The sequence below is a fragment of the Anabrus simplex genome, chromosome 2 (genome assembly GCF_040414725.1).
Source record: "Anabrus simplex isolate iqAnaSimp1 chromosome 2, ASM4041472v1, whole genome shotgun sequence".
Classification (NCBI taxonomy): domain Eukaryota; kingdom Metazoa; phylum Arthropoda; class Insecta; order Orthoptera; family Tettigoniidae; genus Anabrus; species Anabrus simplex.
The window spans coordinates 559,594,986-559,607,800 of NC_090266.1; the positions used below are offsets into that span (position 1 = coordinate 559,594,986).

Here is a 12,815-nt window from a genome sequence, read left to right on the forward strand (position 1 = left end):
CACTCCTCATTTCCCTAGTATGCCTCTTCAGTGATGCCCAGGCCATCTATGACAGCTGATGGCGGAGCTGTTGAGGATCCAATCAGCCTTCGGGCTGAGGACTAAACATACATGGAATTAAAGGTAGATTATTAAAATCAATCAAAAGAGGTATTAATGTTGACAATTGGGTTTCAGTGAGAATTGATGGTAGAATGAGTTCTTGGTTCAGGGTACTTACAGAGGTTAGACAAGGCTGTAATCTTTCTTCACCTTTGCTGTTCGTAGTTTACATGGATCATCTGCTGAAGGTATAAAATGGCAGGGAGGGATTCAGTTAGGTGGAAATGTAGTAAGCAGTATGGCCTACGCTGACGACTTGGTCTTAATGGCAGATTGTGCCGAAAGCCTGCAGTCTAATATCTTGTAACTTAAAAATAGGTGCAATGAGTATGGTATGAAAATTAGCCTTTCGCAGACTAAATTGATATCAGTAGGTAAGAAATTCAACAGAACTGAATGCCAGATTGGTGATACAAAGCTAGAAAAGGTCGATAATTTGAAGTATTTAGGTTGTGTGTTCTCCCAGGATAGTAATATATTGAGATTGAATCAAGGTGTAGTAAAGCTAATGCAGTGAGCTCGCAGTTACGATCAACTGTATTCTGTATGAAGAAAGTCAGCTCCCAGACGAAACTATCTTTACATCAGTCTGTTTTCAGACCAACTTTGCTTCACAGGAGCGAAAGCTGGGTGGACTCAGGATATCTTGTTCATAAGTTAGAAGTAACAGACATGAAAGTAGCGAGAATGATTGCTGGTACAAACAGGTGGGAGCAATGGCAGGAGGGTACTTGGAATGAGGAGATAAAGGCTAAGTTAGGAATGAACTCGATGGATGAAGCTGTACGCATAAACCGGCTTCAGTGGTGGGGTCATGTGAGGCGAATGGAGGAAGATAGGTTACCTAGGAGAATAAAGGACTCCGTTATGGAGGGTAAGAGAAATAGAGGGAGACCAAGACGACGATGGTTAGACTCAGTTTCTAACAATTTAAATATAAGATGTATAGAAATAAATGAGGCCACAGCACTAGTTGCAAATAGAGGATTGTGGCAACATTTATTAAATTCACAGAGGCTTGCAGACTGAATACTGAAAGGCATAACGGTCTTTAATATGACAGAGAGAGAGAGAGAGAGAGAGAGAGAGAGAGAGAGAGAGAGAGAGAGAGTGTGTGTGTGTGTGTGTGTGTGTGTGTGTGTGTGTGTGTAACTATACATTTTCAGTATGTGTTACAATGTTTTGTTAAATTAGTTTTTGATTAATGCACAGTTTTGAAACAGTAAAGTAGGAGAGTAATATTTTGTTGTTTTTCATACTGTGACTTAGAAATAAATGAGATTTAAAAATAAGTTCGATTATTAACAAGAAGAAAAATTCACACTTTTCATGAGAAAATTGAAGAAATATACATTCGCCATCAAATTTTATTTTTTAAGAAACTAACTGATTTCTTGTTTTCCTTTTTTATAATGAATAGCAGGTGTTGTGTGTGATGTCCCTGTATAACTTTTATTCAAATTCCAAAGATACTTTTGAGAAAATGCTTGCAGAATTTAGATTTTCTTAAAAGTTGCAGCAGCCTGTAACAATGCAGATTTACATATTCATTTTTAAGCTTAGGATTTTTATATCAACTGTAGAACGTATACTAATATAATGATTAGAATCTGAACAAATTTCAGTATGCTATGACCAACGGTTCAATTTCTACGAACATTTTCGTACAGGCAAGTAAATGGCATTAAATATGCTTGCATATTTTGGATGGGTGTACACTTCAGGCCTGGGGACTAAGAAGGTTAATGCCTGACCAAACAATGACATTCAAAGGTGAGAATTGACAGTGGGGAGCACGAGTGTCGTATTAAGGTGTTTGGGGGTCCTGGGCTATTTAAAAATGTGGGGCCCCTTCTTCGTAACATCACATAAGACTAGCATACTGAAGTCGTTATAGAACTACTTCCACTTAAATTGATGAATAGGGAAGTGTTGAAACAGACTAAAATTTTTCTCTAATTTTCATGTAAATATTTCATAATGCCAAAACATATTTTACATTTGTCTCATCATCACTATCAAATTGACATACAAAACAGAACTCACTACGATCTCATTCCTATTCTCATTTTCGTAATATAGAAGTCATGAAAATCATGTAATGTTGTTCATTTATATGTAAAAACATAATATTTTAAGAAGAATTTATAGTAGGGAATTTTGTATCTATGTAACTTTAATTTGTATAAGAGTCTGCAACATGGAAAACAGTGGCTATATCGGGAAAGACGGTTGAAGTCAGTTGGAAGTGTTACAACATGTGGTTTAGAAACCCGGCCTTAGGCCAAGATGCAAATTCATTAATATGGACAAGCGTGCAAGTTCGCCATTTGCGGATCGGCAGCTTGGTAACCAATCTGAAAGCTCCGATTTCGAATGAGGTTGCATTGACCAAGAGACGCTTGAAGATGTGGCAGTGGTAGTGTTATTTCCTGCTGTGGATTTTAGTAGACACTACGCCACATGGAACGAGCCTATATATGTGTGCGTGTGCAACGAGTTTCTCAGCTTGCTTGTTATGGAGTGATGGACGAAACATATTGTGTGTGCATGCTACAAGTTTATTTTTAATGTGCACGAGTTTGCGGTTACTGAACAATGATAATGAGGTTGCTGTTGAAGACGATTGCCACTGCGAAGTCTTTGCTGTACAAGTGCATTACTCGTTCATTCACATTCCCAGTGAGCGCTTGGTGGAAGATGATACACTGTGTTCTTCTATGAGTAAGACTATGGATTCCTCACCGAGGAAATGCACATTGTGAGCAGTCTTTTATATGTGTAATTTGGAGGTAATATGTTGTGCACAGAACTAATTACGACTTGACAGAAACGTAGCTGAAGTGTTTATTACTTGCTCATACTTTGAATAATACGACATGCTTGTCGTTATTTATTAATCCCACAGCAGACATTTTACATTGTGGATGTATATGGCTTAGTAACAGAGTATAGTGAGGCGGCTGGTTTTTTTTTTTTGGTACAGTTATGACATGTGGTAAGATTCCACGGTGATGATGCCATTGTGCTAATATATTTAAGGTTAGTAAGGGAGAGTCTTCATATCCGTAGAATAATCAATTTGAAGCTTGGCCTTCAGAATTATGTACAGTTATGGTGTATAGATTGTAGTTGTTGTTTGTGTAGGTTTATACTGGTTTCATCACGTGATGATAATTGTTGGTTTTTGTTTTGTTTTAATATTGTTTTGGGAGTAAATTGTTGTAGTGAAACTTGTGGTAAATATTTTATCGGTGGAGTGAAAAAAAAACCAACACCTGGCATGCTATCCAAATTTACTTTCAGGGGTAAACAGTAATAGGTAAGGTTATGAAGCAAGTCTGGAGCCTCGTATGACCGTCGCCTTGGGAGAGGGAGTTGCTCCTTGCTCTAAAGAGTTAATTCTTCCTGTAATTGTGGCAGGTGGCACCCAATCTTGTTATTTATACTTTAGTCACCATTTATCAATTTGGTATTTTCAATAGCTTGTAGATAGGTGTACAGCGGACCCTTCCAACACAGCGTATTTGAGAAATGTGATGGTAGAATTTTCCCCTGCAAATTGCACGAGTGAATTGCAACCACTTGATAATATGCAATTTTCAGTTTCACTATCACAGGATGTTGGTACAACACGCCGTCTGCTTCTTAGATATACGAGAGAAGGGTGCAATGAAGATCAACATTTTACAGGTAAGATTTTTGCTTTCTTTTCTTTATCTCTAGTAATCAGTGATGTGATGGTTACAAATATATCAGATGCTTTCACTTGATATATTTTTGGAGTTTTTTTATTTAACATCAATAACTATAGTTCTGAAATTGTACAAATATGTAACACCTGAATCTCGTTAATAGTGAACGCATTACGTCACAACCTTGCGGTAATGAGAGCTACAATTAACCATATACAACTGTTTTCATAAAGTGGGGTTTGGCGATTGCAAAGACTTGGGCAATGAAGCTGCTGATGATGCTGCCGGTGGTGACGAAGAATTGGACAGTTTGGGAGAAAGGGCATGGTTTGGTGAATACAAAGATGTTGACAAGAGCGTCATTGACTATCGGTGAAATTGTTGAATTGATGACGATGGCAATGATCATGGTCAGCAGCTGAACAGTACCGTTGGGAGTTGTTAGTGCCCTAGAAACTATCACTTGTTTTGTGATGGATCTCAATGTGTCTGATGAAATATTCGAAGAGTTATTGTGATTTGAGGGTGTAATTTATGCCATAGCAGCAGACAATAAAAAACAGACTAAAACAACAGATGTTTTTCTGTGTAGTTTAATACAGAAAATTGTGTGATATATTCAAGCTCATGAGCCTGTTTCCAGTCATTCGACTGAGCCAGGAATGGAATGAGTGAAGCCCCTGTCTAGCAGCAAGGATAGGAATTGTGCCGGTTGCCGAAGCCTGTCGCACTCCTCTGGGGTAATGATTAATGAATGACAGATGAAATGAAATGATAATGGAGTGTGTTGCTGGAATGAAATATGACAGGGAAAACTGGAGTACCCAGAGAAAAACCTGTCCCGCCTCCACTTTGTCCAGCACAAATCTCACATGGAGTGACCGGGATTTGAACCACGGAACCCAGCAGTGTGGCTCTTTATTCGAGTTCATATTACCACAAATTTATAATAGTTTTTTTAATGCAAATTACACTTGTTTTCTTTCCCTCCTGCATACTGTAGGAACACTTTGATTTATATGTTTTTCACACAGGTTTCTTTTTTTAAGCACCTGAAAAACGTATAATGAAGCTTCACTGTAATATCATTTATATACAGAAGAAAACATGAAGGTCCAATAATACTGCCTTGTGGGAACCCATCTCTTCATCTTTGCAGTATCAGAGATGCATAAACAAAATTTCAATTTTTTTCTCCTTCTTCTTCATTTCAATATAGCAGGAAAGCTTGAGGCTAGTGCTGAAGATGCAATAAAAATATTCAAGGTCCTGGGCAGAAAGGTTGCTGCTTTGGCTACAAAGAGGGTGGTAACTCTGCAAGTCCTGCTGGTACTTAGATTTTATTTCCTCTGATGAACATGGAATCCTTTCACAACACGTTGTAAGATAATATAATACACTAGGAAAGTGTTAATATTTATTTTGTTGTTTTGAGGTTATAAGGACTGAAGACTCATTTTAAATTTTCACACAAGTTCTTCCAACCTAAGAGGTTGAGTAATCTGTAATTTTTTAGCATTTTTTATGTTTTCATAAATATTCAGCTTACAGAATTTCTGTTAGTTAATTTAAATTTCAAAATATGGTTATATCCAGAATTTCTGTTGCATATTGTATCCCTTTACCAAAACAAAAAAGCAACAATCACATTCAAACTACATTTTACATTACAAAAAGTAGCATGACATCATCAGGTGTCACACATGACCTTGGTGTGAAGTGATGTTTTTTAATCAATATATCATATAAATCTATTCCATGAACATATTAAACAGCGTACACTGTGTATAATTAATCTGGCACCAGCGGAAGAGTGTGACATCGACTCTGTACTCAACGTGTTGTCATTCTAAAAAATTCCCCCAAATGGACTAGTCTGATTCCCTCTCCCTGCTCCACAAACCACCATATTGCAGAAATAATTTTTACAATCTATTATTCTGTACTTCATATCTAGGGAATTCTTGTTTACATCTCCACTTAACCTAAAAAAATCCATTCCTCACATTCATAATCCCATCCAACGACTTATTAAAAGAAGTATAGTGTTTTAAACAACAGCTGGAAACTGGGTATGATGGTGTTTTAACTGGTTTTATTTGAATATGATTTCTCCCTCACATTCAGTGAAAACTCCCATTTGTGGTTGGGAAGGATTCACTGAACTCGAATTAAAAAAAAATTGGGCTGAATGTACGCACCGGTGAAAGATGTATCTCCTCTTCAACATACTTCTGTTGATTACCAGAACATCTAGTGCATACATAGTCATCTTGTTCATTGATGTCACCTTTTATCAGACCAACACAATGCAGATGGAACCACATATCACAGCCACCATCACATTGCACCCAGTCAACTTCATGACCTGAAACAACCACATGTACATGAGAAGTTGTCTTAATTGTTAAGAATGTTAACTGTCATAATAAATCAATACAATCTACCAATTTGTGTGTGACACATGTCACTAAGCAGTTTAGCAGGTATCATAACAAATGTAATTTCTATATACCATTATCTACTATTACAATTTTCAGAGATGCTGAGCTGTCGGAATTTTGTCTTGCAGGAGTTCTTTAACGTGCCAGTAAACTTATTGACGAGGCTGACGTAATTGAACACCTTCAAATACCACCGGACTGAGACGAGATTAAACCCGCTACCTTGAGCTCAGAAGGCCAGCGCTCTACCGCCTGAGCTACCCAGACTGACTTTTCTTTTTAAACGTGAACGAAAATTTTTGAAATCTGAGATAAAAGAGGGAAGTGACAGCAATCAGTGTCTTTGCTGTGGAGAGCTGTATAGGCACACGAACAGTGAGCAGTGTGCATTAAATGCCAACATGACTGCATGGACAATCTATCAATTTTGTGTGTGACACACGTCACTAAGCAGTTTAGGAAGATATCTTAATAAATGTAATTTCTAGAGTGCTTATTTCAATTCCCTTTTAATGAATAGCGCTTTTGTATATTTTATTAGCACTGTATTTACAATTTTATAATGTGAGAGACACATTATCTACGGTATCTATCTAAAATATATCATGCTTCTTGTCCAGTTGCTGTAGGTCTGTGCTATGCAAGGGTATTTACTCTCTCTCTCTCTCTCTCTCTCTCTCTCTCTCTATGTGTATATATGAGTGAAAAGAGTTATTGGAATCTGAGAGAAAAGAGATGAAATCCAGTGTCTTTATAGTAGCAGTAACACCAGTACAGTAATTATTGAGAGTTAAAAATGCAAATTATTTCCAGTGATTTGTAGCATAACAACTACATAAGTTCTAGAAGTTCCAGTGCAGAAGGACTGATGCATGCCTCAAAACTTCCATCTTATGTCAGGCTCCATGTCACTCAGAGCCAATTATTATTTTAATATCTCTTTAAAACATCAGAATAGAATAGAAAATACACTGGCAACAAGTGTAACCATACAATTCACAAATGAATACCCACATTACCAGCCAACTGTCAGAGTCCTATGGATCATAATTAAAGTAATATGAAAGCTGACGAAACATGTAAGCGTGATGACCAAGCTACCTGCTGCCTCACTACGGAAGTCCAGCAGAATGCACTAACATCAGTCACCTCTCAATTTTTGACCATGCTGCTGAAGGACTCCACAAGAAACAGCTCGTTCACCTGACGATTTAGTGCAGGAGATACGTGGGCAATACACAATGTTAATTCACGAAGTCCAACGACTTAAACTTTTGACATATGTGCGACAGTCAAGGTGTTAGAATAATTTGTAACCATAGTGCTTAGCGACTTGTGTCTATTTATTTGTCGTGAACATTTAAGAATTTGTGCTTAATACTGTGGCGTGAACATTTAAATTTCAGTTTCTTCTATGCTGAGTGTTGAATAATTTGTTAAGACAGTGTTCACAGACTTCTATTTATTTCTGTGGCATGAACATTTAACTTGCACTTTCTTCTACGCTGAAAGTTATAATTTGTAAGACAGTGTTTGTGGACTTGTATTTACACTGACTGGCAAAGTTAATAGATCACTTGAATTTTTGAAGAAAAAAGCATGTTAAGTTGTGAAACAGTTTTTAAATTATTTACTTAGATTATATTCATGAAAAGAAATATCTAAGTAACTAAAGGTACCAATAACAGATAACATTACTTCGATAAATTTTTCATGAAAATAATCAATTTAAATAATAAAACAAACGTTTCACATCCATTAATTTTGCTGGTCAGTGTATGTCTGTGGCAGAAACATTTAAAGGACTTTTGTTTATTTCTGTGGTTAGTGATTTAATAATTGAATGTTTCAACTTGTACTTTCTTTTACAGTGAGTGTTAAAAAATTTCAACAGTTAATGTCTACACTTAAATACTTCGTATTTTTGGAACAGTGTAGAAATGTTCAAACAATTATGTAAAAAACCTCTACACATTCGTATTTCAGACTATGCAAACAGTGAAGTGTTGAATAATTTTCACCAAGGTCAAGTATCAGTGCGATTTGTCTGGTCTAGTAAATATCTTATAACAATCCCATTTTTAAACAGTCATTTAGTAACTTTGCTCGTGGACTCTACTGAAAGTGGCAAGTGAAATCGGTATAAATTTTTCATTAAACCACAGATTGCATTTAGTTGTCTGGTATTTATTTTGAACAAACTTAATGTGACAAATAAATCTTTAATAATGCTATTAGCTTTACGTGTCACTAACTACGTTTACGGTCTTTGGAGATGCCGAGGCACCGGAATTCAGTCCCGCAGGAGTTCTTTTACGTGTCAGTAAATCTACAGACACGAGGCTGACATATTTGAGCACTTTCAAATACCACCTGACCGAACCTGGATCGAACCTGCCAAGTTGCAATTTACTGCACAGTGCTTCTGCGTGCTACTAATCACAAATCTATTTGGTACCTAACATAGTGGTACTACGCGCAAGTGAGAGCGACCCATAGTGTTCCCCACGTGGTAGTACTAGTCACAAGTAGTTTTGTGGTTCTAATACAATCATCCCTTGGTCGCCCCTTTTAGTCGCCTCTTACAACAGGCAGGGGATACCATGGGTGTATTCTTCGCCTGCATCCCCCACCCACAGGGGGTCCTGCCAAGTTGGGGTCAGAAGGCCAGCGCCTCAACCGTCTGAGCCACTAAGCCCAGCGAATAAATCTTTGACAACGGACATTCCTGCAAGGGATTATGGCACAAGTCACCCTATGACTTGGAACTTCATGGTGTCCATGGTGGATGATAATTGCAGATGTAATGTCATGGTGCCCATAGTGGATGGAGAATGGTGACACGCTGAACAAGAACACGAATTTTCCTGTCCCTTCACATAAAAAGGCAACAGGAATAGCAAATATATTAGGTAATATATGCTTTAACTTTATTCAGAATAAATAGCTAGTGAACTCTTTCCCGCCCTTAGTGCCCATCTGTTCACTTTGCCTCCCGGTCCCTTGTGCCTGAAAACGCTCGTCCGCATTATCTACTTATGTCTGCGATCTATGCGAGAGTTTTGTATTTTTTTCAGCAGTGAAATTGTTATAAGGCATTTATGAGCACTGTAATCGTACAGAATTCCAACCCGACGTTAAGTCAATTTTTGTATTTACAGCAATATTTATGCCAAGTTATAGGTTACATATTTATTTTATACTGTCAGTATCATTTATTTCATTGTAGGAATACTGTAGGTATTTATTAAGGTAACAAACATTATTTAGTTCATTGTAATAACTCTCTGTGTGAAACTGCCAGCATTCTGTGGCACCAAAAGTTGGGAAACGTGATTAAGCAAGAGAACTAAATATATAGAGAAAGTTGTGTAACAAGTAGGTTTGCCCAACGTGACTTGTCTCTCCTAACAGTTTTCAAGGCATCAGTACGCAATTTTGAAAACGGTGTGCCACATGCGACAAATGGAAAATGGTGATTAGCTAGGACAGAGAAAACCATATGACATGAAGAGATTATGTTATGGCTGGTTTGCTGGAAATGTGATCTTATTGGTCTTGACTAGTGGTTGTCTTATTTGAAGTGTGCGACATTTAGTCCCATTGAATGCTGCTTGTGTCTGTGTCTTGGAAAATTGTGTCTCATCTCTGGATGTCCGGTTGGGACATCCGACAGGCTTAGATATCATTATACCGAGCTCGATAGCTGCAGTCATGTAAGTGCGGCCAGTATCCATTATTCGGAAGATCGTGGGTTCGAACACCACTGTCGGCAGCCCTGAAGATGGTTTTCCGTGGTTTCCCATTTTCACACCAGGCAAATGCTGGGGCTGTACCTTAATTAAGGCCACGGCCGCTTCCTTCCCACTCCTAGCCCCTTCCTGCCTCATTGTCGCCATGAGACCTATCTGTGTCGGTGCGACGTAAAACAAATAACAAAAAGATATCATTATATGCTATGAAGTGCTAAGCCATTATACTTAGTTGAATATAACGGTTCGGCGAGGTATGGTGGTATTTAACCCCAACTCCGAGATGGTGTAGCAGGTTATGCGGCTGAGGTTCGTGATCCGGCTATTCAGACTAGTCAGATTATATAGGGTAGATAAATTCAAGCTAAAGAGAAGATATTGTGTAAATACGTACAGAGGAGTTTAGCGTATGTCAAGGGACGGAGGAAGTCCTAATGTCGTAGGTTATGACCTTAATTTCCGTGTTGACGTTTAACTAATAAGACAGAGTTTGAGGGATGTTCCACCATTCAACACATTGTAAAAATATATTAAATTATAAGAAGACCGGTTTCCATCAGTTCTTGGTGAAAATCAAAACAAGGGGAATCTGATAACAATCATCATAACGAAACACCATGTACCTATAGGTGACTGATTGCATGGAAACACATCAGTGGGTTGCTAGACATTACCTTGAAATGCAATGTACACTTAGCAAGCAGAACTTGGAACTTAAAAGTTCCCAGTCTGGCTCTAACCGTCTTGTGTTCATGGAACATGGAACACTGGAAATACATGTACTGGTTGAAAATATATACACCGGGCGAGTTGGCCGTGCACGTAGAGGCGCGCGGCTGTGAGCTTGCATCCGGGAGATGATAGGTTCGAGCCCCACTATCAGCAGCCCTGAAGATGGTTTTCCGTGGTTTCCCATTTTCACACCAGGCAAATGTTGGGGCTGTACCTTAATTAAGGCCACGGCCGCTTCCTTCCAACTCCTAGGCCTTTCCTATCCCATCGTCGCCATAAGACCTATCTGTGTCGGTGCGACGTAAGCCCCTATTAAAAAAAAAAAAAAAGAAAAATAAAAGAAATAAAAAATAAAAAATTTACAAACTCGACATGGACACTTATAATGATAAGAAACCTTGGCTCTCTAAGAGCGTTCTTGGACTTGACAGTCCTGTTTCCATCTGAAAAAAAATAAATAAAAAAAAAAAAAAAAAAATGGATGAAATACACACACATTGAAATGTCTTTGTACATTTTGCTTCAATGTGTGTGTATTTCATCCATTTTTTTTTATTATTTATTTTTTTTTTTTTTTTTTTTTTTTTTTTTCAGATAGAAACAGGACTATCAAGTCCAAGAACGCTCTTAGAGAGCCAAGGTTTCTTATAATTATAAGTGTCCGTGTCGAGTTTGTATGTATATATTTTCAACCAGTACATGAATTTCTGATGTTCCGTGTTCCATGAACACAAGACGGTTAGAGCCAGAACTGGAAACTTTTAAGTTCCAAGTTCTGCTTACCAAGTGTACGTTGCATTTCAAGGTAATGTCTAGCAACCCACTGATGTGTTTCCATGCAATCAATCACCTATAGGTACATGGTGTTTTGTTATGATGATTGTTATCAGATTCCCCTTGTTTTGATTTTCACCAAGAACTGATGATGACTCCAAGAGAGTCGAAACCGGTCTTCTTATAATTTTAATATATTTTTACAATGTGTTGAATGGTGGAATATCCCTCAAACTCTATCTAATAAGTCCTAATGTAGTAGTTATTTCATAGCAAGGTCGTCGTACCAGCTAATTTAACTCAGTAATTATGCCGAGTAAATTCAGTGCTGATTGTGAGTAATAAGAGAAAACAGTGTATTTCTTATGTTATAATCTGTGTTATGTGGATGGAGGTGGATGGTTGTGGTATGCTATAGGTACAACAAAGTGGTTAATTTTAAGTGCATATTTCTTACACTGTCATTTTTGTTGTTATGTGTTGTGAAGGTGGATGGTAGCTTATTAGTATGCTATAGGAATATTGAGGTGGTTTAACTTTGAAAGTATATTTACACATTTTAATTAACTGTGTATCATTTCAGAAAAGAATACCTAGCCAGTACTTCCTCATACCTTTTCAGTTCAACAAGCCAGCAGGTTAGGTAAGCAAATCAGGATATCGTCAGCCTATGACCCCACCCTGGAAGATATACTAGACTCATGTTAAGTTCATATTGTGTATCATCAAGTACACTGGCGCCCAATCAGTTTCTTTTTGTGTTCCGTAACATTCTATTAATTAAGTAAATGTAAATGTATTGGGGAGTTCAGAAACCTGTAGATGCCACTTGGGTGCTACAGCAGTTTCAAGCCGCAGGAAAAACTTGGAAGACCGGAAGAGCCTGGAGAGATGAACAACGGAAGCAGGCCAGCGAACGCATGGAGTATTGGACACAGAGAAAACTCCGCATGAAGAGAAAGAAATGAAGTTTTAGCGTGATCCTTAGTGGTCCATTCGCTCGTAAGAAGAAAAAAAAATGGATTTATGAGAGTTACCCTGAATAGTGCAGGTTTGAAAGTGAATGTTATGAGTTTGAGTCCTAGTAAGGTTGTGATCACGTTGTGGAGCTAGTGTTTGGCTTGTACCAGTGCAACACGCAGTACAATCTACAAGGCTTAGGAAATAAAAGAAGAGCAATAATCCCTCTTGAACTCAAGCGTGCGCAGGTCAGCTGCTTCGTTCGTAAACATGGCGGGATTGAGTACTGCGGATATTGAAACCAAGCTAAATACAGGAGAAGAAAGTGACACACAATAGTTGAGTAGTGGTGGAAG

The 12,815-nt window shown here is 37.9% G+C and overlaps 1 protein-coding gene across 1 annotated transcript in view; it reads right to left on the bottom strand.

Moving 5' to 3' along the window:
- Positions 1–12,815, bottom strand: part of LOC136864226 (lysine-specific demethylase 5A) — an 843,789-nt gene that overhangs the window by 23,099 nt on the left and 807,875 nt on the right. The window contains exon 29 of the mRNA XM_067140948.2: positions 5,999–6,165. Within this exon, the coding sequence (XP_066997049.2) occupies positions 5,999–6,165 (167 nt within the window). The remainder of the gene's footprint in view (positions 1–5,998; positions 6,166–12,815) is intronic.